This window comes from Protopterus annectens, chromosome 7.part0 (genome assembly GCF_019279795.1).
Source record: "Protopterus annectens isolate FY-2018-M chromosome 7.part0, PAN1.0, whole genome shotgun sequence".
In the NCBI taxonomy this organism is placed as follows: domain Eukaryota; kingdom Metazoa; phylum Chordata; order Ceratodontiformes; family Protopteridae; genus Protopterus; species Protopterus annectens.
Genome location: NC_056739.1, coordinates 1149707194 through 1149731309, shown reverse-complemented (window position 1 = coordinate 1149731309; position 24116 = coordinate 1149707194). Strand labels below are relative to the sequence as shown.

Sequence of the window (24116 nt, the reverse complement as noted above, 5' to 3'; positions counted from 1 at the left end):
ATTTAAAAAGGCACATTCTGTTGGTTTAAATAAATGACAGTATCAAAATTAAGGGTGCTGTGCGTCTAGAGTGAAGTCCAGGACAAAACCATATTATGTCTAAGGATGATGAAAAGGCAAAATAATAAAATATGTAGAAAATGTGTAAAAATTGCTTCATTTGAAATCTCATTTGACATGTAGGGTGGAAGGCACATTATACTTTCCTTGCAATTCTCATGTAGTAACACGTGTGTAAAAATGAGCTGCTGGATAAGTAGACAATGCAGCAAATACAGAAATGAGAACATCCAAGGAATCCTCTCCACAGTCAGGCCAGTTTTCTGCATTCTGGTCGTCAAGCAATTAATGGAGTGTAATGCACTCGTGTACCAATGCATAGGGTTATAAGTGTGTTCTAGGCTAAAGAACTCTGGGGCCTGTTTAAGCCTAGCCATGTATCCTAAATCTCTGACAAGTTCTGGTACCCTTAGTAAGTACAAGCAGGGGCTTAGGAGATGAAACATTTACAAGCAGGGGCCTGGGAGGTGAACCATTTACAGGTTGCATATGTCCATTAGAAACATAAGTGCCAAACCAGGGATGAATTTCCTGCTCCCCATCCAGTTGTCCAAGTTACATTTGAATTGGATAAATGAGGAACTCTGCTTTACAGGGGTGGGAAGCCTGTTCCAGAGAAGAAGTAGTCTCTGGGATGCATGCCTGTCTCTTCAGAAGGTCCTATTTATATCATAGGCAAGGTGTAAGTCTTTAGAATGAGTAGTTCTGGTGCTGTTTGTTTTGTGAATATGCAGGAGGTTCATCACAGTGCGGACCAACAATGCCTTCTATGCCATGCATAGAGCTTTCCTCAACAGCTTGTAGGAGACAGCATACAGGGATAGGTGGTGGTCTGCATAGGACATGTTATTTATGCCCTGTATTCCTTTAGTGAGGAACCTCTGTGGACTTTCAGATTTTTGGTTGTGTGGTCTGACCATACCAGAGATGACTACGGGATGTGCAGCACTTGCCCATCTTACTGAGGACCAGATCCATTATGTTTGCATTCCTGGTCTGCCTATTGAGAGTCTGGTCCAGGGAGTTTATGTTTACAAAATCCAGGAATCTCTGTGCCTGCATGTTTGGTGTTGTGTATGATTAGGTTCATAGGTTCATAGGTAGGTACTAGGCTTTTGGCCTAGCCAAAAGGTACCCTGGCTTTCGCCACCCAAGAAAATTATTTTCCTGCGCCACTGTCGAGCAGAGCCACAGACATGATCCCCGGGATGAATTTCCTATCTCCCATCCAATCATTCCCAGTTAATAGTGTCGTAATTAAAATTGCCTATGAGTATGGTATTGGATTGGATGGTGAGTGTTTCCACTAAGCTTAAGTACATGTTATGGGTTTTGTGGGTCATAGCAAAGAAGTGGTATGGAATTTTGCCTATGGTGATTTGAACATAGAGAAGCTCAAGTGTGTTGTCCTGTTTGACCAGCCTTGAATTATATATTAATTTTTTATGTAAATCAAGACAGTTCAACCTTTAGTCCCTGCCTGTGTAGTATCTTGTCTAAATTCTAAATGCATAGAAGTCATTATAGCCTTACAATGCCAGGGTGCTGGCCCTGGCTTTAAACCATGCCTCAGTGACTGCACAGATGTCAGCATTTTGTGGGGTGAAGAGAGCTTTGTAGGGTGTGGAGTTTCTTATTTAGACTCCTAACATTGAGAAGTAACACTTTTAAATTTCTTGGCTTTGATTTGCTATGTTAAAAGTGTTTTCAGTTTGGCATTGCCTAAAAAAAAGCACTTTGGGGGAGGACACTGTTTTAGCTAATATTTTAATGTTTAGAGAGGAGAGGTACATACCATCCTTGGCAAAACACAGTGTTCTATAAACCACCTCCTTTCATGCTGACAAATATTGCACTCCCTTAGCATGACACCAAAAAGTAAGTCAATTATTAAAGTCAGTCATCTTCTGTTTGTACTGTGGCATTATCCTTGGAAAATGCAGAATGCTGTTCAATGCTAGGCTCATACCAGCCTGGGACACACATTTGTGAGAGCTCCATGATGTCTCTCTTCATATAGTTTAGGGAGGTACATCTTAGCTCATTTATACCCACATGGACTATGACTGAATCATACTGGTATTTGTGGTACAATGACCTGAGTGCATGTGTATTATGGCAGATCCTGGCCCCTATAAAGCTGCTGACTATGACTTTCTCCTTACTCAGCCTGGTGAGAGGACATCAGTGTGTCTTACATTGGAGTCTCCATTGGCCAGAATGTTGGGTTGTGTGCTGACTTGCCTTATGGGCTTAGAAGTAGAGGCTGCATGAGATGTGGATGTATGTGTGGATGTGGGTTATGTTTTGAAAGAGTGCATTTGGCACTGGTGAGGTCATTTGTTATGTTTGCTTCATCTAGGAGTTGTAACATGCTTCCTGGTTATGTAACTGATTTGCAGTTATATGGAAAAACAAGAAATATTTGGTTTGCAAGTACTTTAAAATAAAGAGTGCTGTGGAAAACCAGAGATCCAGCAAGCCTGCCGCTCTGTAGTTTTTGGGATGGTTTCTGTACCGAGCAAGTAGTCCCATAATAATTTCATGCCTGATTCTGCATCTTTCACTTTGTTCTAGTGTTTGATTATGGACATCTGGTTTCAAATAATTGCTTTGTCTTGAGTTCTGACTTACGTTCTTATGTTTTGGAATGTGTTTTCAAAATAGCTTGCTGTGGATAAGTGTATTTTGTGGGATGTTTGATGTAGAATAACATACCAAAGGATCTAAAGAAGCAGTTTATAGAAATGTTTATAATAAAGTTTGCAGAGGTTGTTTGTGTCTTTGGCTTTGCTTACAGGATTTGTAGATCTTTGTGCATAATGTTTTAGTTTGTAGTAAATAAACTGGAATTTATTTTTGATGATGCTGGGGGGAGAGGATAATCTCTCAGTTGTAGTTATCAACATTTTTCCAGTTTAGAAAGAGGCCAGATCATCTTGGGCAAAGAACATGTAACAGTACCTGTTATTGATTGCTCAGGTAATTATTGTATGATATTTGGGTGTTAAGAAAAATTCTGTGGATATCATGTGACACATGTTCTGATTTTACTCTGTAGACCATTTTATTTGGTGGAATATCTGTTGCTGGTTGCATTTTTTTTATAATAATGTATTAAATAGGAAAGGGTCTGATGCTTATGAATAGTGTTCAGCCACAAAGTGAGTCCCAGCAGCAAGGCTATAGGCATGGACTGTCTACAGCAGCTGGTAAATCAACATGGCTTTGTAAGGTGGACTACACACAAATGCACATGCTAGCCACTGCTCTACTGGGCTACACATTAGGGGATTAAAAGACATTGAGGTTTATTGAGTGGGACGTACATCATTTGTGGATCAGCTCTCTGTCTGTGTAGTATTTTGTCTTGCACAAGGACAGTGTTTATAAATTTGTTGGATAAAATATTTAATGTTCATGCAGGACTTGTCATTTTTCTTTTTTTGTTTCTTTAGAGTATATGTGTCATTTTAGTTTTCTGTTCTATTATTTATTTATTTATTTTACATTTGTTGACCGGGCTAGTCTAACTGGATATATGTCCATTTTCAGTAGAGGCCTGGGGAGAAAAGCTCCACATAAGCAAATATTAACAACTTCAGGTACAGATAAGTAAAATTGTAACAAATTAAGGTACAGTGGTATTTTAAGGTGAAGAATACAAATGTTATATAGACAAATATTACTATTAAAGTAGCAGAAGATAAGAAACAGATAAACAAACAATTTTAAAGTGACACACAATAAGCAAGAGAGGTGAAAAAAAAATACACAAACAAATATAGCAGCTCCAGGAGCAGTATTTAGCAGTGAGTCATCCCATTTACCCTATAGTAGCATAGCAACTTTAGGGTAGCATGTAATAAGAAGTATAAAGAATGTCTATATAGATATTTATATGTGATAAGTTACTGCTGCAAGCTATGCAAGTACATAGTTAGAAGAAGATCATATTATGAAAATGTTATAAGTACTAAATTAGTATAGGTGTGTCTACTCTCTGAGGCATGGAGAGAGTTGGAATTACATTACAAATGGTTATGTAGGTAGGGTTCAGAGAAAGTGGTGGTAAGATTAGTCTGGGTTACTACATGAGCATAACCAGTGGTTACTAAGGTATTCTCTGAGTTGTTTTTTGAACAGTTTCACTGAGGAGAGAGATGACAGTTCCTTGGGAAGCAGGTTCCAGGATTTGCAGACAGTGCTGGCGAACAGAGAATCACCGGCCTTATTTTTGGATTTGACTGTAAATACTAGTACTTTATTGGCTGAGCGAAGGGTTGTCAAATTACTGTAGGGGGTTAGAAGGCTAGAAAGTATAGGAGTATTTTTAGGAAGATAAAGGATCTTATGGGCAATAATAAGTGGTATAATATGAAGTTGATTATGAAGTTCTAGCCATCCTAGTTGCTTTAGGTTTTGACAGTGGTGAGTTCTAAATGAGGAACCAGTAGCAAATCTGGCAATATTGTTGTAGGAGGTAGCTAGTTTGTTAAGGTTGTTTTTTGATACATTGGTATAGATGGGAGAGGCGTAGAGGAGGGTGGAAATTAGATGGGTGTGGGGAATAGTTGTTCTAGCTGTTGGAGTAAGGAAGGGTTTAATTCTATAGAGGGAGCCTAATTTTCTGTCAACTGTTTTAATTGTTGTGTTAATATGTGTGTCAAATCTAAGATTATGGTCTATTGTTACCCCTAAGAGCTTGGTAGTTGGGTCAGGAGATATAACGATGCCATCATTGGATATAACTGTGAAGTCAATTGGGGGGGACCTTTGTGTGGGAGTGAAGAGTAGTAGTTTTGTCTTTTTAGGATTCAGGAGGAGGCTATGCTGTAAGAACAGCTTTTTGCTGTGTTAACCACTGTTGGGTAATGGCCTGGAGTTGACGTGCAGAGGTAGCCGAGCATATTAGTGTGGAGTCATCAGCATATTGGATACATGTAGCTTGAGGAATGATCAGATTAAGGTCATTGTTGAAAACTGAGAAAAGGAGAGTTCAAGAGCTGTCCTGCACTAAAAGTGTTACATCATTATTATATTCTTCTTTATAAAGTAATCTTTATATTTGCATAGAGGTACTTTTAAGCATATTTGAAAACAGTGCACCCTTATGTGTAATGGGAACCTTTAGTCTTTTCTGGAAAATGGTCCAAAATCAGTGGCTTCTCACATTGCCACCAGAATGCAAAACGTAGGTTAGCAGACAAGCCTTAGTTGGTCAGTGCATAAATTATAGTTTTGCAAGCTGTCTCCTCCACTCACACATTTCAAAACTGAAAGGCAGCAACTTGGGAGTCATTTAGTTTACCAGTCATCGCCCTTGCATTGCAAGGATGCTACTAACCTTTGTTTTTTTTTTCTTTTTTTTATATTTCAGGCCAAAGAACTCTTCACCATCGAAGTGATGTCTTAGAAACTGTGGTTCTTGTGAATCCGTCTGCAGAAAGTGTCATCTCAGAGGTGCGTTAACATATTTTCATGCTTTTACTTTGAGTCCTTTTTCTTTGTTAGTACAGACACTGGTGGACCTCAGCCATACCTGGAATGATTAGGGTATCCCCCCCCCCCAAAAACAGTGCAGCACAGCAGTTCTATGAACTCTGTATGCTACCCCACTTATAAGTACTTTCTTCTCAGGTTGTTACTTTCCTTCTCCAACTGCACCCCCAGGTTTCCTTCTGTCAGTCCTGCAGCCTTCTTTCCAGCTGACTTTCTATGCTAGGGTTTGTACTACACACTTCAAACAAAAACTGCACTCTTGTTTGCACATCAGTTTGGATATTTGCTCAGATGTTGTGGGGATGGTTTATATTGTGCCTTCTTATGCAGTGTACGTGTGTGTGCATGTGTGTGTGTGTGTGTGTGTGTGTGTGTGTTTTGGAAGATCTTGAGTCTTCACAGTGGAAATCATTTTAATTTTTGAACTAATTAGTTGCAGTAAAAAAAAAAGTTTCACATAAATTGAAATAGACTTGATGATTTAAATAATTTTAGCAAAAATATTTTATCTGCATTTCCACACTGGGCAATGTTTAAAGAAATGAATTCCCAAAACTGAACATTAAGCTTTTCAAAGAAATCTGCTGACTGCAAGAAGTAGTTGTTCATTGCGGCTTCTTTGTTTTATTTCATTTTTAAGTGTAGGATTGGGTTGGTAATGCTGAGCCATAACTAAGGACTATTCTTTGCAGTTTATAAGCCCTGTGCTAGTGTAACCTCCAACTGAGGAAGGGAAAATAGCAAAATATCCATCTAAGCCTCCTAGAGAAGAATGGACATTAATTCAATGGCGCAGCTGTTTGATAGTGATGCCTGTGTAAGATAGTGTTGTATAACCTTTTTGTACAGTGCATACACATGTAATTTCCAGAATACACTGATCTACCACTATTTCACCTAGATGGAGAGAGAGAGCAGCGTGGAAGGCAGCTTTAGTTGGAAGAGATACTGAAAAGGTTTGTAAGGATCATAGTTAAGGTGCAGAGTAACCGACAGTGTGAAATGTAATTTTCAGGCAATTTGTAGGGTTGCATTTTATTGAGACTTATTGCTGCTAGTTGGATTTCTCCTTAGCCCTCAAACACAGTGTAGTTGTTTGTGTTAAGGGCACGTTACCAGGAGCACAAAGTCCAGCAGGAGAGGTGTAGGAAGATTTCCCATGAAAAAAATTCCTTTCAAGTTTACACTGAATGTAGTTTCAGATTGTTTTTTGTGTTTGTTTCATTTTATTCCTCTCAATGTGTTCATGATGTTCATCGTTTTTCACTGTTGCAGTCATTACACTTGGGTTATCCTGCTGGCAGGCTACCCACAGTCGGCCTGAATTCCAAAGTCTAGGTTTGGCGTCGGTTGCTGTCGCCTCTTCCCTGACGTCAGTGCGCCAGAGGTATATAAGATGTAGCTGACGCCATTTTCTTCAGTCTTTCTTGCTGCGCGGTGCCCGAAGCAAAGTTCGCAAGTGCCAGTCGGCCGACTCCTGAGATTTTCGAAATTGAATTTCAGATCCAAAGTCTTCAATAAAGCTAAGTACCCCATTGGGGAAACTCTTTCACTCTTACTGTATTCCTTGCCTAGGCCCTGACCATGACGTTGCTAGTTGCCTATTTTGTGCTAGATTTAACCAACGCACTATTAAGCGTTGGTACGATTTTGCTTTCCATTACTTTGGCCGAAGGTTTAACTACATAATGCCGTCAGAATAGCCAATGATCGGAGTTCATAAGAAACGCAAGGAAAAAGAAAAGGACAGGCATCCGAGGTACAAAACCGATGAAGCCTCTTCTAGGCCAGTCGCCGGTTCTCAGTGAGGCGCTTTCGCAGCCCCTGACACCCACTACCTCAGAGCCACAGGCTGCCTCCGACTCCCACGTGGAGACAGCTAAGCCTCTGGATACTCAAGGTATTGGGCCTTCAGAAACTAATCCCTCAGATGGGTCCGGAGCCTCTGAGCAGGCATCGGCTTCTGAGGGTGTTTTCAGACCTACACAGCTCTATATCAAGCCAACTTCAGCATCAAAGACAAAGACTAAAACAGTTTTAAAGACAAGAAAACAAGTATAGCATTCTCCGCAGACTTCCATGCCTAAGAAACAGATGCTCAAAATGGCCGAAGACCTAATTACTTTGATCAGGGGCTCCCATCCCCCTCCTGATAAGAGGCCTAGGCAAGACACTGAATATAATTCCTCTGATCAGGTTTCCATTTCCTCTGACTCCTCTTCAGAACAGGGATACCCTATTCTTCCCTATGAGGATTCTGATGCTGAAGAATCTATTCCTTCAGCTTCTCCTCCTGAGGATTACTCATTTGGGGAAACCTTGCATACAATGAGGGAGCATTTCCACTGGGAGAGCCAAGATTATTCAGATTCTAAGAAAAGGCTCAGAGACTTTCTTTTACTTCCTCAGCACAGACCTCTTGCTATTCCTCCTGTTCTAGACATTGTAGATGAAGTCTTTTCAGAGTCCGGCCTGTCTCCCGACTCTTTACCTCCTGCACCTGTTAAGCCTGACAGATACTACAGGGTTCCAGATTCTCATAAATTTCTATATAAAAACCCTGCTGCTGACCCAGAAACTATTTCACAGGATCCCAAAGGGGTCAAAGCTGCTACTGTAAAAAACCCTGTCCCCTCAGATAGAGATTCTAGGGCACTGGACAGATGGGGGAAAAAAGTTTACACTTCTGCTACCTTGGCTGTAAGGGCTCTGAATTGTCATTTTCATATGCTTAAATATCAGCAATATTTAATGTCTCTGTTAAAACAGAAAATGTTGACAAATTTTGAATGTGCTGAGAACAAGGAATTGCAGGATTTATTGCATGCAGCTGAACAAGTGGGAAAACATACTTTGCAATGTGGTTATAATTCACTGGAGGCCTCTTGCAGGGCTGCTGTAACAGGCTCGGTCATTAGAAGGCATGCTTGGTTAAAAGAACAGACTCTGCCTGATCATGTTAAAGCAAAATTATTGGATGCTCCATTACAGCATGATACTTTGTTTGGTGTTAAGGCAGAAGAGGTGTTGAAGAAAATGGAGGATAAAGCTAAATCTATGCAGATAGTGAAGGATTTCTTACAGGTGCAGCCACTCAGATTTATCAGGAACTGGCCTTCTAAGAATTGGTCCTTTCCCGTGTCAGACAGGCCACAAAGAGGCAGATACAAATGCCCTAGAGGCAGACAACAGCCCCAGGGCGCATACAGGCCCAAACAGTGGGGTGCTTCCACCTCCAAAAGCGGAGAAGACAAATCACAGCCATATAGGAAACAGTCCCAATGACTTCCCTCTGCCAATGTCAAGCATTTATCTTTTGGCAGCACCCTTGGGGGGAAAGCTAGCACTTTTTTCACAAAATTGGCACATGATTACCCAGGACAAATGGGTCTTAAATATAGTCTCTCAGGGCTACAGGTTCCACTTTCACACCCTTCCAAAGGCAAAAGGTATGCCAGACCTGCCACACAATCAATGGACAGAGGTACAAAACCAAGTTTCATCCCTCATGGACATGAGGGCTATTCAGCCAGTGCCACAACAAGAGCAGGGACAAGGATTTTACTCAAGACTTTTCTTAGTACCAAGAAAGGACAAAGCATGGAGACCGAGTCTGGACCTGTCTATTCTAAATGCTTTTCTGGACTTTCCGAAATTCAAAATGTTGACTCTGCAGCAGCTTCTGCCCATGCTGGCTAAAAAGGCTTGGCTTGTAACTTTGGACCTCAAAAAGGCATACCTGCATGTCCCAATCAGACAATCTTGTAGAAGATACCTCAGATTCATAGCTGGCTCAAAGCACTACCAATTCTCTGCACTGCCCTTTGGCTTATCTACTGCGCCCAGGGTCTTCACAAAATGCCTGGCCCCAGTAATTGCATTTTGCAGACAAAAAGGAATTCAAATATATCCCTACTTGGACGACTGCCTTATTCAAGCAGAGGCCAAAGACATTCTACTAAAACATCTGGCGTTTGTAAAAAGATTACTAATTTGCCTAGGGTACACAGTAAACAAAAAGAAATCAAAACTGGTATCCTCTCAAGAGATAATATTCCTGGGTGCAAGCTTAAATACAACTGCCCAGATGGCTTATCTCACGCCAGACAAACAAAGGCATCTAACTTCTTACTTCGAAAACATGGCAACAAAGACCCAGTTATCTGCAAGAAAAATTCTGCAGGCTCTGGGCTACATGGCCTCCTGCATTCTGCTAATTCCATATGCAAGACTGCATATGAGGAAACTACAGTGGTATCTAAAAAGTGTTTGGACTCAACATTGCCACAGCCTGGAATCATTAATTTCACTCATTCCCTGCCTGCAACAGGAGTTTCGATGGTGGGCACAGGCCTGTCACCACAACAAGGGACAGCCATTCACTTTACCCACAGCCAGGCAAACACTAACAACAGATACATCAGATTATGCCTAGGGGGCCCACATGGCAGGAAAATGTATTCAGGGCACATGGCCCACAAGCCAAAGGCATCTACACATCATTCAAAAAGAGATGCTAGCTGTACAAAATGCCCTGACAGCCTTCAAGGACCTACTTCATCCAGGACAGCTTCTGATAAAGACGGACAACACCACAGTCATGTGGTACATAAACAAGCAGGGGGGGCACACATTCCTACCCCATCTGCAGACAAGCCATGATTTTGTGGAACACAGCATTGACTTACCAAGTACACCTACAAGCACAATTCCTGCCAGGAAAAACAAATGCTGTGGCAGACGAACTAAGCAGAAACCTCATGGACCCTCACGAGTGGAAACTACATCCACAAATTTTCAGCATGATAACAAGGAAATGGGGACACCCAGACATAGATCTTTTTGCCTCCCCTCACAACTGCCAACTTCAGAGATTCTGCACAAGGACTTATCACAAACAAGCATGGAAAGTGGATGCCCTGTCTTTCAGCTGGAACAACCTTACAGTATATGCCTTTCCTCCACTGCCTCTTCTCCCCAAGGTACTCCTAAAGATCAGACAAGAGAAGCCACAAATGATACTGATTGCCCCGGATTGGCCACGCCAACACTGGTACCCAATCCTAAGGTGCTTGTCCCAAGGCCCAGCCTGGACATTGCCTCAAATTCCTCATTTACTGACCCAACAAAACAATCAGATCCTGCACAGCCAACTCGGAACGCTAAATCTAGCTGCATGGAGGATACTGTAACCATTCAGAATACACCTCTCTCTAAAGCAGTTATGGATGTCATTTTGGAGGCCAGGAGGCCCAGCACCAGAAAATCTTATGCAGAAAAATGGAAGAGATTCTTTGCTTGGAACCAGCCACAAGGAATTGACACTCTTGTTCCAAATATTCCTCAGATTTTACAATATCTAACTGAGATGCTGGACAAAGGCCTATCCTTCTCATCAATTAAGATCCATGCCTCTGCCATTTCAGCTCATTACGATACAGACCCACCAATTTTTTCATATCCATTGCTTAGGCGGTTCCTCAGGGGGGGCCAAGAACATAAGACCTCCAAGGAGAGCACAAGTACCTGCATGGGACCTCAATTTTGTCTTGGAAAAACTCACATTGCTTCCTTTTGAGCCAGCCAATACAGCTGACATAAAATTCTTATCATGGAAAACAGCTCTGCTCCTAGCAATAACTTCAGCAAGAAGAGTCTCAAGAGTTACAGGCATTAATGGCTGTGGAACCTTTTATTATCTTCCTTGTGAACAGGGTTTCTCTAAGGACAAACCCAACATTTATGCCTAAGGTAGTGTCCAGTGTGGCTCTTAACCAAACCATTCATTTGCCTACTTTTTACCCAAACCCGCAACATAAAGGGGAGAGACTTCTGCATTCTTTGGACATACACAGACAGCTATGCTTCTTGGACAAAACTAAAACTTTCAGAAAGACTGAGCAACTTTTAGTGTCATATGCTGCAGGATCACAAGGAAAGGCTATCTCAAAGCAGACTATTTCAAAATGGATAGGACACTGCATTCGTTTCTGCTATTCACAACATGGTAAATCAGTGCCTAAGGGCATTAGACCACATTCTACCAGGGCAGCAGCCACCTCAGCAGCCTTCTTCAGAGGAGTACCAACCAAGGATATTTTGGAGGCTGCAACTTGGACTTCAGTGCACATTTTACTAAGCACTACCACTTGCCTCTTTACTCTAAATCCAGAGCAGGCTTTGCTACTGCAGTCTTGCAGGGCCTTATAGCTACTCCTAATTCTATTTAGACCCAGTTGCCCAACCTCAGCTTTGGGATTCTACCCAAGTGTAATGACTGCAACAGTGAAACACGATGAACATAGTACAGTTGTGTACCTACCATAAATGTTGATGTTCGAGTGTATTCACTGTTGCAGTCCAGGTTACCCACCCACCATCCCCCTTTCTTTGCCGGGACTTATCTGTACTTCTCTATCCTATACAACCTATGTGGTGTATTTGCTTGTAGATGAAGGTATTGTTATTTTAGTGCATGCTTTTATTAGCAATGTTTTTTAGCCTACCCTTTTGGGGGCACCTGACATCTGGGGCAAGAAAAACTGAAGAAAAGGGTGTTGGCTGCATGTTTTATACCCCTGGCGCACTGACGTCAGGGAAGAGGCGACAACAACCGATGCCGGACCAAGACTTTGGAATTCAGGCCGACTGCGAGTAGCCTGCCAGCAGGATAACCCAAGTGTAATGACTGCAACAGTGAATACACTCGAACATCTACATTTATGGTAGGTACACAACTGTACTTTCTCCACTTGTGCTACCAGTAGAGTTTATGCATCATCTCCACATAACACAAAGGGTACCAGGAAGTTCCACTGTGACTCCAGATGTATTTCCATAAAAGCCATACTAGTAGATCATATCTTAAAATTATACCTGTCCTTCAAGTAGATGCCTCACTTATACAGATGATACTGTTTCTGCATGTGTAATCCATATTGCAACTTTTGGGTTACTTTGTGTATAAACAACCTGCGTAATGTCACGTCATAATTCATGAGTGGGTTACTTGTGTCTTGGACCCTTTTGTATAAGGTGTTTTGCAATGTATTTTATAAGTTCAAAGGTTAATAATAAGCAATCAGTCTACAGACCATTACAAAGCTAACCGATATAACCCATTTTCAGAAGTTCCCTCTAGCCTCAAGGAGGACAGTACAAGATAGACCAGGTGAGAATTTGAAGCCACACATCCGATTATCTAGCTTCAACTTGAAGGTGGCAAGACTGCTGCTGTTCTTTACATGTAGTGGAAGTTTATTGCAGACATGAGGGAGATGTTGGGATATGAGTCTTAACATGCCAGTGTGCTTTATGTACCTACTGAAGCAGGTTTAATTCCTTTAACTGAATGTCTGAGGAACCATTTGTTCTGTGAAATAATAGGAAGTCAAAGAGGGTTGGCATAGTCATTAATATTGGTAGCAGTGCATAGTATAAAAACTTTGGGGCAAAACATAAACTAGTGGTTGTGTGTACAGCCAAGGAGCGCTTGAAAAAAATCTGTTCGGTAATGTGTCACTGGGAACTATACTTCGCCAAGTTATCCTTATTCTGTCAGTATAGTATTTGAATTCCTCAGTGCTTAACCCACCTCAAGCAAACCTCAGACTCAAACTAACAGGCTGTAGTATATCATAGAGGTAATAAGCATCAGTTTATTGCCTTCATAGGACTTGATAGTTGCTACAGTGGGCTCATAATGAAGCTACTGCAGAGGGCAGTTGCATGCAGACTTTTCTGATGGCACAAAAGAAGCCGAAGGCATGAGATATTCATGGAGAAATGGTGGCTTCTGTGGTATATATAAATGCATTGTGCTACCTTCTGACAGATTCCAAGGCAATGTAATGTACTCTGCAGAGCTCTTGGATGAAAGCTAGCAATCCGTACAAATGTGCAAAGTTAACTACTGGCTGGTCTAGAATTGGAAGGGTCTCACATTACTGTATTAAAATGTTAAGTGAGATTTACATTTCAGTAACGTCCTGGTGAAGAATCTGCCGGTCATAAAAGCAATAGGTATATTTTTTCATGTGCTGAAAAAACTGACCAAACAAAATGTGATTGTCACCATTATTATTTTATCTGTTGCCTTTCATAGGTTTGGTCTGTTTGTTCATATGATTAGTTAGGCTTACTAATAGAATTTGAAACATATCAGCTGCACTGAGCAATGCAACAGAGATTATATATGGAGAATGCCTGGGGTGGGGGTGTGATGGGCTGTATCAACTTCACTTGTTTTATCCTGGTTCCTTAAATTAATGATCATGAGTCATATTAACATGCTTCTGAATAATTTTGCACTGTAGTGCAAAGTCATATGACTTTCCACACCATTACTTTAACTTGGAGAGCTGTTTGCCACTGCCCTGATGTAACAGAAATTGTGAAGTTAGATTTTGCCCCCACACCCTGTACTATATTATTCTATCTGCCAGGGTGGTGCAAAGCTTATCATTGCAGAATGTGATTTAAGTATGTCATTCGTTGAAGTAAGTCTAAATACTCACAGTCAAAGGAAACAGTAAGAAAACAATCATACTGTATCCAGGTTTGGTTTTACAGTGCATTTTTCTCAGTTTTAAAATGTATGTCTAGTTCCTGTGGACCACTTAGTAGCCATTTAATAATGTCATTGATGTTCATCGTGTTACCCTGCTGCAGTCATCATACTTGGGTTATCCTGCCGTCAGGCGGTCACGCAGTCTGCCCGAATTCCAAAGTCTTGGTCCGGCGTCGGTTGCTGTCGCTTCTTCCCTGACGTCAGTGCGCCAGGGGTATATAAGAGGCATCTGACACCATTTTCTTCAGTCTTTCTTGCCGCACAGTGCCCGAAGCAGAAGCAGTTCGCAAGTGCCGGTCGGCCGACACCTGAGATTTTCGAATTGAGTTTCAGTCCGAAGTCTTCAAAGCTAAGTACCCCATTGGGGAACCTTTTCTTGCCTCAGTCCGATATCAGAAAAAGTTAACAATTGCATTTCTTGTGGGAAGCAAATACCTCATAAGGACTTATATTCTTATTGTATACCTTGCCTAGGCCCAGACCACGACATCACTGGTTGTCGGTTTTGTGCTAGGTTCAATAAGCGAACTATAAAGCGATGCTTTGATTTTGCACGACACTACTTCGGTAGGAAATTTAATTACAATATACCGTCGGAGCAACCGACTACCGGCGTGCATAAAAAACGCAAAGATAAAGACAGGCAGCCTAGATCCAAGCCAGACTCCGAGGCCTCGGCTAGGCCGATCGCCGGTCCTCCGGTTTTCAGTGAGGCGCCTATGCAGCCTCTGGCTACTGCAGAATCGGAACCCCAGAACACGTCGGATTCTCTAGCAGAGAGTTCTAGGCTGACGCAGCCATTTTCTTTAGGCCCTACCGACGACATTGCAGAAGGAGAAGCCGGTGCTGTAGAAACACCTTCGGTTTCAGAAGGTGTCTTCAGACCGACTACTCTCACCATAAAATCTTATGCTAAGCTTAAGACTCCTCTAAAACCAAAAAAGACTGCACTTCAGTCTCCAGTTCAAGGCCCCATGCCTAAGAAACAGATGCTTAAAATGGCTGAAGATTTAATTTCTTTAATCAGGTGTTCCCACCCCCCCCCCTCCCCCGACAAAAGGCCTAGACAAGAGGAGGATTATGCCTCCTCTGATCAAGTGTCTATTTCCTCAGGCTCCTCTGAGGAACAGGATTACTCCTTTCCCCCTTATGAAGATTCTGATACTGAAGATTCCATTCCCTCAGCTTCTCCCCCTGAAAACTATTTCTTTGGGGAAACCTTACATACCATGAGGGAACATTTCCACTGGGAAGGTCAGGACTACTCCGACTCAAAGAAAAGGCTCCTAGAGTTTCTTTTACTCCCCCAGCACAGACCACTTGCTATCCCCCCAGTTTTAGACATTGTGGATGATGTTTATTTGGAATCTAGTCTAAATCCAGATTCTCTGCCTCCTGCTCCAGCCAAACCAGATTGATACTATAGAGTGCCTGACTCACACAAATTCCTTTTCAAAAGCCCTGTTGCTGATCCAGAGACAATCTCTCAGGGTCCCAAAGGGGCTACGGCTTCTATGGCCAAAAATCCTGTACCCTCTGAAAGGGACTCCTGAGCACTAGATAGGTGGGGGAAGAAGGTTTACACCTCAGCTACTCTGGCTATGAGAGCACTAAATTGTCAATTTCACATGCTTAAATACCAGCAATTCCTAATGTCTCAAATAAAACAAAAGATGAGCACACTCCCTCAACAGTCCGAATTCAAGGAAATGCAGGATCTGTTGCATGCAGCTGAACAGGTGGGCAAACATACTTTGCAGTGTGGATTTGATTCCTTGGAAGCTTCCTGTAGAGCAGTTGTTACTGGGTCTATTATACGTAGACATGCTTGGTTAAAGGAACAAACTCTGCCTGATCATGTTAAAGCAAAGTTACTAGATGCACCCTTACAGCAGGATGTCTTATTTGGGGTTAAAGCAGAAGAGGTTTTAAAGAAAATGGAGGATAAGGCAAAATCTATGCAGATGGTCAAAGATTTCTTACAGGTACAGCCCCCACGCTTCAGCAGAAGTTGGCCAACAAAAAATTGGTCCTTTCCAGCTTCTGACAGACCACAGAGGGGTAAATACAGGTGCCCAAGGGGCAGAGGACAAGCACAAATCCCTTACAAACCTCGCCAATGGGGCACTGCAACACAGAAGGGAGGAGAAGACAGGTCCCAAACTACGAGAAGGCAAACACAATGACTTAAACCACAAACTGCCAAGCAAAACTCTCTTGGCAGCTCCCTTGGGAGGAAAATTAGCACTTTTTGCAGACAACTGGCGCATCGTCACAAAGGACAAATGGGTCCTAGACATTATCTCACAAGGATACAGATTCCATTTCCACACCTTCCAAGGATAAAAGTCATGCAAAACCTGCCACAAAATCAATGGGCAGAGCCACAAAAACAAATTACAGCTCTCATGGACATGAGAGCCATTCAACTGGTACCTACACAGGAGCAAGGCCAAGGATTTTACTCAAGGCTTTTTCTAGTCCCCAGAAAGGACAATGCATGGAGACCCATTCTGGACCTTTCAATTCTAAACACCTTCGTGCAAGTACCCAAATTCAAGATGTTAACACTACATCAGCTTCTTCCCATGTTGGGCAAGCAAGCTTGGCTAGTAACGTTGGACCTCAAGGAGGCATACCTGCATGTCCCTATCAGACAAAATTGCAGAAGATACCTCCGCTTCATTGCAAGTTCAACCCACTACCAATTCTCTGCACTGCCCTTTGGCTTATCTACTGCACCCAGGGTCTTCACAAAATGCCTGGCACCAGTAATTGCATACTGCATACAAAGAGGAATTCAAATATATCCATTCCTGGACGACTGCCTCATCCAAGCAGAAAGCAAGGACACTCTCTTACATCATCTGGCTTTGGTAAAACACCTTCTAAGTTGCCTAGGGTACACAGTAAACAAAAATAAATCAAAACTAGTGCCCTCACAAAATATGACATTCCTGGGTGCCAGCTTGAATACAACGGCCCAGATGGCTTACCTGATGCCAGACAAACAACTACAGCTAACGCAATACTTCAAAACAATGGCAACAAAGACCCAACTCCCTGCAAGAAAAATTCTGCAGGCCTTGGGCTTCATGGCATCTTGCATACTACTAATACCATTTGCAAAACTGCATATGAGGAAATTACAATGGTACCTAAAAAGCATATGGAATCAACACAGCCACAGCTTGGAAACAATGATACCTCTCATTCCCTGCATTCAACAGGAGTTTCTATGGTGGTCACAGGCATGTCACCTCAACAAGGGTCAGCCTTTCACCTTACCCCCAGCCAGGCAAACTATGACAACAGATGCATCGGACTATGCCTGGGGGGCACACATGGCAGGACGGTGCGTTCAAGGCATATGGACTGCAGATCAAAGAAATCTGCACATCAATCAAAAAGAAATGCTAGCTGTACAGAATGCCCTGACAGCCTTCAAGGACCTCTTACATCCAGGACAGCTTATAATAAGGACAGACAACACCACAGTAATGTGGTACATAAACAAACAAGGGGGTACACACTCCTAGGGTACACACTCCTACCCTCTATGCAGGCAAGCAATGACCATGTGGAACACAGCACTGGCTTGCCAAGTACAATTACAAGCTCAATTCCTGCCAGGAAAAAAGAACACATTGGCAGACGACCTAAGCAGAAACATCATGAATCCCCACGAGTGGAAACTGGATCCACAAGTATTTGCAATGATAACTCAAAAATGGGGACACCCAGACATAGACCTGTTTGCCAGCCCCCTAAACTATCAGCTAACAAAATTTTGCACAAGGACATTTCACCATCAAGCTTGAAAAGTGGACGCACTCTCATTCAGTTGGAAAATGCTGTCAGTATATGCCTTCCCTCCATTGCCCCTTCTCACAAAGGTGCTGCTGAAAGTCAGGATGGAGAGACCACGAATTATACTCATTGCCCCAGACTGGCCACGCCAGCACTGGTACCCACTATTAAGGAATATGGCCCAGGGCCCACCATGGATTTTACCACAAATTTCTCATCTGCTCACACAGCAAGACAGTCAGATTCTACACAGCCAGCTCAAAACCTTAAATTTGGCTGCATGGCAAATCTCCTAAGCAACCAGCCAGCTCCTCTTTCACAAGCTGTTATGGATGTTATTCTGGAGGCCAGGAGGCCCAGCACCAGGAAAGCCTACTCAGACAAATGGAAAAGGTTTTGCGTCTGGAACCAAGCTAAAGGCCAAAATACCCTTCTGCCAGACATACCTCAGATTCTACAATATTTAACTGAGATGTTACACAAAGGACTTTCTTTTTCATCTATTAAAATCCACGCCTCAGCTATTTCAGCTCACTACAACAATGATCCTCACTTTTTTCACATTTTCACATCCACTTCTAAGGCAGTTTCTCAGTGGGGCCAAAAACATTAGGCCTCCCAGGAGAGCACCAACACCAACTTGGGACCTCAATTTTGTTCTGAAAAAACTTACGCTACCTCCTTTTGAGCCAGCTTTCTCAGCTGACTTAAAGTTTGTATCATGGAAGACTGCCCTGCTGCTAGCAATTACTTCAGCCAGAAGAGTCTCAGAGCTTCAGGCTCTTATGGCGGTAGAGCCTTTCCTCATTTTTTCATCAAGACAGAGTTTCTCTATGAACTAACCCCTCCTTTATGCCTAAGGTGGTATCCAGTGTGGCTCTAAATCAAACCATCCATTTACCCACCTTCTTTCCAAATCCACAGAACAAAGGAGAAAGACTCCTGCATTCCTTGGACATTCACAGGCAGCTACGTTACTACTTGAATAAAACTAAGGTTTTCAGAAAATCTGACCAGCTTTTTGTATCCTATGCTACAGCATCACAAGGAAAGGCTATCTCAAAACAGACCATTTCCAAATGGATAGGACATTGTATACATTTTTGCTACACCCACCATGGAAAACCAGTTCCTGCTAGCATTAGGCCCCACTCCACCAGGGCAGCAGCTACATCTACAGCCTTCCTCAGGGGGGTGCCTACCAAGGATATTCTGGAAGCTGCAACTTGGAGTTCAGTACACACCTTCACCAAACACTATCACTTACCACTTTACTCTAAGACTAGAGCTGGCTTCGACACTGCAGTTTTGCAGGGCCTTCTAGCTTCCTCTAACCCTTTTTGACTCCACCTCCCATCCTTAGCTTTGGGATTCTACCCAAGTATGATGACTGCAGCAGGGTAACATGATGAACATAGTACAGTTTTGTACCTACCATAAATGTAGATGTTCGAGTGTATACCCTGCTGCAGTCCAGGTTACCCTCCCTCCATCCCCTCTGAACTAGCTGAACTTATCTCTACCACTCTATCCTATGCTACCTCTGTGGTGTATTTGCTTGTGCCTAAGGGTATTGTTTTATTTTTATATAGCTATATGTTTATATATATATATATATATATATATATATATATATATATATATATATATATATATATATATATATATATATATTTTGCCTACTTATTGGGGGCACCTGACATCTGGGGCAAGAAAAACTGAAGAAAATGGCCTCGGATGCCTCTTATATACCCCTGGCGCACTGACATCAGGGAAGAAGCGACAGCAACCGACACCGGACCAAGACTTTGGAATTCGGGCCGACTGTGGGACCGCCTGATGGCAGGATAACCCAAGTGTGATGACTGCAGCAGGGTAAACACTCGAACATCTACATTTATGGTAGGTACAAAACTGTACTTTTTGCTTAGCTGACACTCCTGTATTGGGTTTACCCAAACATTTTGTTTAATGAATTACTGTTTATTTTTTGGTTTGGCTACATTGTTTTCTGAGTTCTTCGTCATGCTAAAGAACAAAGATTTGTTAACACGTTTAGTTTCACTTATTTCTGATATCATCGAGGAGCTAGTATTAATTGACGTGGCACACTGTTTCTTTGTTCCAGAATATTTTATTACATGCGTCACCTTCTCCATTATATCTGCAGTCAACCAATCTGATCTCTGCAAACTTCTTTTTTAAGAAGAATGAAAAAAGAGAAACGGGGAAACATCATACTTATGGTACAAATCATTAGAGTATGTCAGTGGCTGTCATAAGTGTAACAGTCTGCAGTTTGACCACTTTACAACTATTGGTACAGTCTGGGTTGGTAGTAACTGCTCTGCCCATTTGGTCCTTAATGCAGGAACTCAAAGTCCCTCATACACAGTGAAGGGAAATGTAAGGATATTGGTTGCTCAAGAGATGTGTGAGCATTACAGTCAAGTCTTCATTCTCTAAGGCCTGAATGCATCAGTCGGCGATACTTTTAAGGCATCCTAATGTGGTGGTGATTGCAGTATCTTTACAAACTTTGACTTAGATTTTCTAGAACATAATGTATACAGAACAATAAAGTAAATGAAGTTTCCTAGGAAAGCCTTAATTAAAATATGCAGAAGGGGGTGCAGGCCTCAACGCTACTAATGTGCATTCTAACTTCTATCAGACAGTCCAGCAGTATGTGAGAGAAGTGGTATTAAATTTTACTGGATACCATAACCCAATTCCATTGTACCTCATACTTTTTGAACTCTAGCTCAGTTCTTTCCACTCTTCTCACCAACTGGCCTCCTGCATGAGTGGTTATCTGACGTATATGCTTATCAGAGCACAAAAGAATCTTCCACTCCAAAACACTCAGCCTGTCTGATGCTTGCATTGCATATTACATAGTTCACTCAGCTCTCTCTTGTTTTTTTTTTTTAGCCCTTTGCATTTCACCAGCAGGTAGTACAATTGCCTTTGGTGCTGGTGTTTTTTTTAACCACAGATGACTGGATTCCTTTTCCATTACTGACCCTGCAGTGTAGCATTGGAGGGTGTTGTACTCCTGAGTGTGCCATCCTTTGGATGGAATATTAAACCAAGGTCGCCTCTACATCAGCTGGTGTTAGCACTGTTGGGTGTAAGAGATGCACAACTGTTGAAAAGTGGAAAGGAATTTCCCTGGTAAAATTTCCCCTCAAGTCAGTATAAATACCACTTCAGGTCTCCCCTGAAAAGAGATGACTATCCTAGGGAGACTAATATAGATAGATAGATAGATAGATAGATAGATAGATAGATAGATAGATAGATAGATAGATAGATAATTACATAGCCAAGAAAGCAGTGACTTCTGCTGCCCAAATAAAATGCAGTTTTCTTTGGACTCAGCGTAGTTTGCAGGCCACCCAAAATCCTAGTTGTAGAACCAGGCCACATGTGAACTATAGACAATCAAATTTAGCAAGCATTGTCTGTTACAGTATCATATTTTCAGCAAATATGCTGATCTACCATCATCTGTCTTTGTCACGATTGACATTTACCTAATACAGGCCCTTTTGAATAAACATTTTTCAGATCCCACAAAAGACATTTGGATATCTGCATAAGCTGTGAAAACAGTACAAATAATTCCCATAACATCTGCAGTAAACTACCTCTTCAGCGTGACTGTCTGTCACAGTATACCCCAGATGTCTGGACTAGAAGTAAATTCTGGAAATTACTGCATATAATGAATTCTGTGGCTCTTCTTCCAAGAAGTAAATGTATAGGTAAAAAAAGAATCTGTACAGAAGATTTTTATTATTTGTTTTTATTTTATTTTACATTTGTTTACTGGGAAAGTCTGACTGGACACAGGCCCTTTTTCAGCGGAGGCCCAGTGAGAAAAGCTGCAGTTATAAGAAATAAAACATTATAGATGTTTGCAAACATGCAAGGAATTACAGAAGTATTCACAATCAACAGTTGCACAATGATGGACAATACTGTTTTTAGACGTAACATTTACATAGAATGTTGTATAAGAATATGTACAATTTGATGAAGAGAACTAGTTTAAATACAAATGAGGTAACAATGGTGTAAAATATCATTCAGTGAGCAATATATCTCCCAACTGCCATGATGCCCACGTTTCTCATGTTCTCCATTCAGTGTAACAAACTGACGTGTACTAACTTTGCTTGTGTCTGTGTTCCACCAGATTCGGCTGCCTCCAGAGAGGAAGACAGAGTACAGAGTCTAGATTCTGTTTATTGTGAGGGACTTCATATTCAACTGAAATCTCCTCTGACCACTGTTTCTTATTATTCTTTCTAGTTTGGGTAGGCTCAGCTAATTATACTTGCTTCTAGAACAGATGGTCTCTTGTGAAGAAATCATACTTTACTGGATTTACAGTAAATCCGTTTAATCCATTATATTTAAAACTTTGCCTGAACATATTCCAGCAGCTAGCATCATATACAACACTTTCTTTGACCATTTCCTTACATTTTCTGTTTGATGTCAGATCAGCAAGTTGCTGTAATAGTTCCACATTTGTTGTCCAATACTACATCTAATCAGTTTACTTCTCGCTAAAAGAAGTGCTGAGTTACACCACACAATTGATTGTGAGATTACATTTTTTCTTTGATTTTTTTATTCTGACCTGAAATCGTGCTGACCTTCAACCTACTCTCCACCAGCAAACTGCCTTGTTTATTCATGTGCCCTGTGTTTTTTTATTGACTGGCAGGAGTGAGAGTGTGGCAGCTGAGAGTCCAATTCCTGCAGGTCTATTAGTAATTTTTCTTAACTCAACTCCTTCTGACGTTAACATGTATACATGCTTGCAGTGCTGGCCCAGAAAGGTGTGTGTGTCCATGCAAGTGTGAAGCTTGGCTACAGTGCAAGTCTGGAGCTTGTCCCTGCCCATATAAGCTGCTACTCTATCAGGTCACCACTGGGCATTGCAGTAGAATGGAGGGATCACCTGACCTGCAGGGTGGGCAGGCTGGCATGAGCTACTTGCTCACACTCTCCTTGCTGAGTCTTTTAGCTGCAGGATCTGTATGCAGTCTCAGGACCTTTGAACAATAGTCAAGGTTTTATTCCTCTATGCTTCAGAGATGGCAGAATAAGTTTAATACCTACCTCCGGTCAACTTTTCCATATATAACTAAAAACTGGGCATGTGTTATTGTGCTGGGGGGGGAGGGGTTGCATCCAAATATGTGAATTCCAGCAGTCTGCATATTTCTTCTACCTAGTATTTTAGATACCTCACACATCCTTTCAAATTAACAAACAACTGCTACTAAGAAACAATGATAATGTTATGATATGATTGCAAGCCTACTGGCTTCTATTCCAGATCCTGCCTCTGTGAGGTCTTACAAATCTAAATTGCATGGAATTCCCCTACTCTCTTACATTGACCCAGCATATAATGAGACATAGACGAGAGGGTGATCCAATCCCCGCCCCCCCCAGTTCTCCTACTCAACAAATTTCATCTTACATCAACTAAAATCGCCTGTAACAGACATGGGAATTCGGTGTTCTCGATCTAAGCAGTAGAACTGTGGAACAAACTCCCACTGCCATTATTTAATTCCATTTGGTAAAACTGTTGTGTAAGAACTCATTAGAAACAGTAAGTAACACCTCTTAACAAGTAGGCAATCAGCACTGTAGACTCAGCGGAAGAATCACTGCCATATTCAGTGTCATAAGTACGGTAATATATACCTAACCCAACTTCAGCTTCATTTTGTCACTCTTTTTGTCTGTTTCCACACTATGTCTGTACTTCTTATCTGCCTAACCTAGTTAGGTCATGCAGAGCAGTCTCTCAAGTTGTCCAGCACAAGGGGCTGTGGTAGCAGTCTCGACTGAGGATCATATTTCCAAGGCCTTTCCCGTGTCATTCATGACTTGCAGGCTAGGACTGAGGAGAATCCTTTAGTAACTGAGTTCATGGTGATGGCCCATACATTAGATGTATATGCACTGTGTGATGTCTGGTGGGAACTCCTCTGTCAACAAAAGGCCCCATATAGACCTCCCATTACCTAGTGCTTTGCTACTCATCACTTTTTGCACTGTGTGAGCCCAGATTACTCACTTTCAAGAATAAGGGGTAGAGGAGGGGGTCTTCTTCTCCATTGCTTTACTGAGGACAGGACTG

General features: G+C 41.9%; 1 protein-coding gene across 1 annotated transcript in view; it reads left to right on the top strand.

The window, feature by feature from the left end:
- MAP1A (microtubule associated protein 1A) overlaps positions 1–24116 on the top strand; it is a 1667185-nt gene that overhangs the window by 1286050 nt on the left and 357019 nt on the right. The window contains exon 3 of the mRNA XM_044077731.1: positions 5441–5523. Coding sequence (XP_043933666.1) covers positions 5441–5523 — 83 coding nt within the window. The remainder of the gene's footprint in view (positions 1–5440; positions 5524–24116) is intronic.